The sequence below is a fragment of the Cebus imitator genome, unplaced genomic scaffold, assembly GCF_001604975.1.
Source record: "Cebus imitator isolate Cc_AM_T3 unplaced genomic scaffold, Cebus_imitator-1.0 Scaffold51, whole genome shotgun sequence".
NCBI classification, from domain to species: domain Eukaryota; kingdom Metazoa; phylum Chordata; class Mammalia; order Primates; family Cebidae; genus Cebus; species Cebus imitator.
Genome location: NW_016107366.1, coordinates 10220001 through 10223239, shown reverse-complemented (window position 1 = coordinate 10223239; position 3239 = coordinate 10220001). Strand labels below are relative to the sequence as shown.

At 41.7% G+C, this 3239-nt stretch overlaps 1 protein-coding gene across 2 annotated transcripts in view; it reads left to right on the top strand.

Annotated features, from left to right (window-relative positions):
- Positions 1–3239, top strand: part of ZBTB8OS (zinc finger and BTB domain containing 8 opposite strand) — a 28306-nt gene that overhangs the window by 15093 nt on the left and 9974 nt on the right. Inside the window, exons 2-4 of one of the 2 annotated variants that reach the window (XM_037738265.1) lie at positions 740–764; positions 1138–1259; positions 1631–1713. In XM_037738265.1, the coding sequence (XP_037594193.1) occupies positions 740–764; positions 1138–1259; positions 1631–1713 (230 nt within the window). The remainder of the gene's footprint in view (positions 1–739; positions 765–1137; positions 1260–1630; positions 1714–3239) is intronic. The other variant, XM_037738266.1, reaches the window with a different exon arrangement.

The window sequence follows — 3239 nt, the reverse complement described above, 5'->3', positions numbered from 1 at the left end:
TGAAAATGTTGAGATGGCAGATCCAATTGGAGTGTGCTGTAGTAGCATTTGCTACTTTCTGTTTTTTCTGTGGAAATATCAGGAAAAAGTTCATGATATATATTGTGGAGTTTATTTTCTAAATTGACGTCTAGGATTAGGTTAGCTGTAAAAGAAAAGGTGAGACAAACTTGGAATTTTTTTTTTTTGTTGAGACAGACTTGCTCAGTCGCCCAGGCTGGAGTGCAGTGCACCATCTCGGCTTACTGCAACATTCACCTCCCGGATTCAAGCGATTCTCCTGCCTCAGCCTCCTGAGTAGCTGGGACTACAAGCATCTGCCACCACGCCTGGCAAATTTTTTGTATTTTTAGTAGAGACAGGGTTTCACTGTGTTAGCCAGGATGGTCTCGATCTCTTGGCCTTGAAATCCACCCACCTAGGCCTCCCAAAGTGCTAGGATTACAGGCGTGGGCCACTGCGCCTGGCTGGAATTTTATTTTGTTTATTTTTTTGAGACGGAGACTCGCTCTGTTGCCCAGGCTGGGGTGCAGTGGTGCACTCTCGGCTCTCTGTCTCAAAAAAAAAGATTGCAACAAAGCAGTTAGCTGTGTTGAGTAAATAGCAAAACGTAGGATAGACTGGCCCACATTTTCTTGCTCTTTAAAAATGATATTCTTAATATTAAGGTACTAGAGTTACTTTGTGTGTGTGATTTGAGTTTAGTGTCTTATAAGTTTTTTTTCCCTCTCTCCCTTAGATTTGGATCATACAGCAGATGTCCAGTGAGTACAGTAGTTCATTCCTTTGAAACCATGTCAGTGGGAAGACTGAATGTTTTAATCTTGGTATCCCTATCTTTAATTTTTCTTGTCTCATTTTGGTTCCTTCGCAACATGAAAATGATGGTTTGAAAGCACCCAGTTCTGTGGATGCAGTGGCTTAATGAGCCGTGATCACATCACTGCACTCCTGCCTGAGTGACAGAGAGAGACCCTGTCTCTAAAAATAAAAATAAAAGCCCCCAGTTTTAGTGCTGTTAAATTGAGGTCTTAAAATTTGTATTTATCATACTGAGTTTACTTTGACTTTGCTTGCTATCAAGTTTTCTTTCTCACAGTAGATTATATTACATGGAGCATGACTATGCTTCTTTAGGTTACACGCATGGGGAGATACTCTGGAGGAAGCATTCGAGCAATGTGCTATGGCCATGTTTGGTTACATGACAGATACTGGGACAGTGGAGCCCCTCCAGACAGTTGAAGTAGAAACCCAAGGTAATTTATTTATTCACAAGGAAGAAATTGTTATACAGTATTGTATAGAATCGTACATTATTGGCCAGGCGTGGTGGCTCACGCCTGTAATCCAAGCAATTTGGAGGCCAAGGCGGGCGGATCACCTGAGGTTGGGGGTTAAAGACCAGCCTGACCAACATGGTGAAACCCCGTCTTTAAAAAAAAAAAAAAGAATTGTACAGTATTCTACATTATCTGAGTATATCTTCACAATAAGAACCAGAAAATTAATGAGTCTTTTCTTCCTCTTTAAACTGACCTAAGAAATTTATTGCACTTTTAAATTCAAGTATGTTTTTAGAGACCAGAATTATTAAACATACTATTATGGCTGTTTTGATCCTGTGTAGGAGATGACTTACAGTCTCTTCTGTTTCACTTTTTGGATGAGTGGCTTTATAAGTTCAGTGCTGATGAATTCTTCATACCCCGGGTAAGCAAGGATTTTTCTTTTTTACTGAGCAAATGGATTCTTAGTTCATATTTTAAAATATAGCAGATGATTTAAAGTAGGACATGTGAAACAAAACCAATCCATACAAATAAGATAATACTGATTTGCAGAAATCATAATGACCATGGGCACTTCTTGGTTAACCCGAGTTTGCCTATGTGTGAACATTTTGTATTTAGATTTCATGTATTTGTCACTAATCTGGATTGTTTGATAAAAATGTACCTACAGTTTTCATCCACACTTTTTTCTGGTTTTGTTTTTGGTAGAGACAGGGTGTTGCTGTGTTGTCCACACTGGTCTTGAACTCCTAGCCTCTAGCAATCCTCCTGTCTCAGCTTTGCAAAGTGCTGGGATTACAGGTGTGAGCACTGCACACAGCCTCATCCACACTTTTTATTTCCAAAGTTTAAGCTATATATGTGTCTATCCCTTGTTCGTTTTGTTCCATTTGAAATTTAATAGCCCTGTCATATTGGCCTAAGTTAAACAATTGCAGCTTTTAGTTTTCCTTAATATGAAAAAAGGAAAAGCCAGTCTAGGCACGGTGGCTCACGCCTGTATTCCCAGCACTGTGGGAGGCCGAGGCAGGTAGATCACAAGGTCAGGAGTTCAAGACCAGCCTGGTCAAGATGGTGAAATCCTATCTCTACTAAAAAATACAAAAATTAGTCGGGCATGGTGGCAGGTGCCTGTAATCCTAGCTACTCAGGAGGCTGAGGCAGGAGAATCACTTGAACCCAGGAGGCGGAGGTTGCAGTGAGCCGAGATCACGCCATTGCACTCTAGCCTGGATGAGAGAGCAAGACTTGTCTCAAAACCGAAAAAAAGAAAAGGAAAAGCCAAATGGAGATTGCTTGTTGCTATCATCCTTTAGAAGGGAACACATCTACAATGTCATTGTTGACTAACAGAGATGACACTCTCTGCTTTTATAATTCCTCCATTCTCTCCTTTACCAGCTTTACTACATATATTCTATCAACTGAGTCACTCACCCTGCAGAGTTCAAGTGCCTACCAGCATTTTATTAGGCTCAGAGTGATTGAAATCCTATGTCCTCCTCCTCCACCATGTATCTTTTTATCCCCCGGTCTTAAACAGCCACTTTTATTGAAGCGGCAGTCTACAGCAGCAGCCAGAGGTACTGCTCCTTGCAAAGCAGGGCTACCCTACAGGCAGTGTGCCTGGAGTAGCCCTCTACCATATATCTTGCAGAGAAATTCTTTTGACTCATATTTTTAGATTGTACATTTTTCAAAAATACCTCCCTTGAATTTCTAAGATAAAACTTATTTCCGGCTGGGCGCGGTGGCTCAAGCCTGTAATCCCAGCACTGTGGGAGGCCAAGGCGGGTGGATCACGAGGTCAAGAGATCTAGACCATCCTGGTTAACATGGTGAAACCCCGTCTCTACTAAAAATACAAAAAATTAGCTGGGCATGGTGGCGCGTGCCTGTAATCCCAGCGACTCAGGAGGCTGGGGCAGGAGAATTGCCTGAACC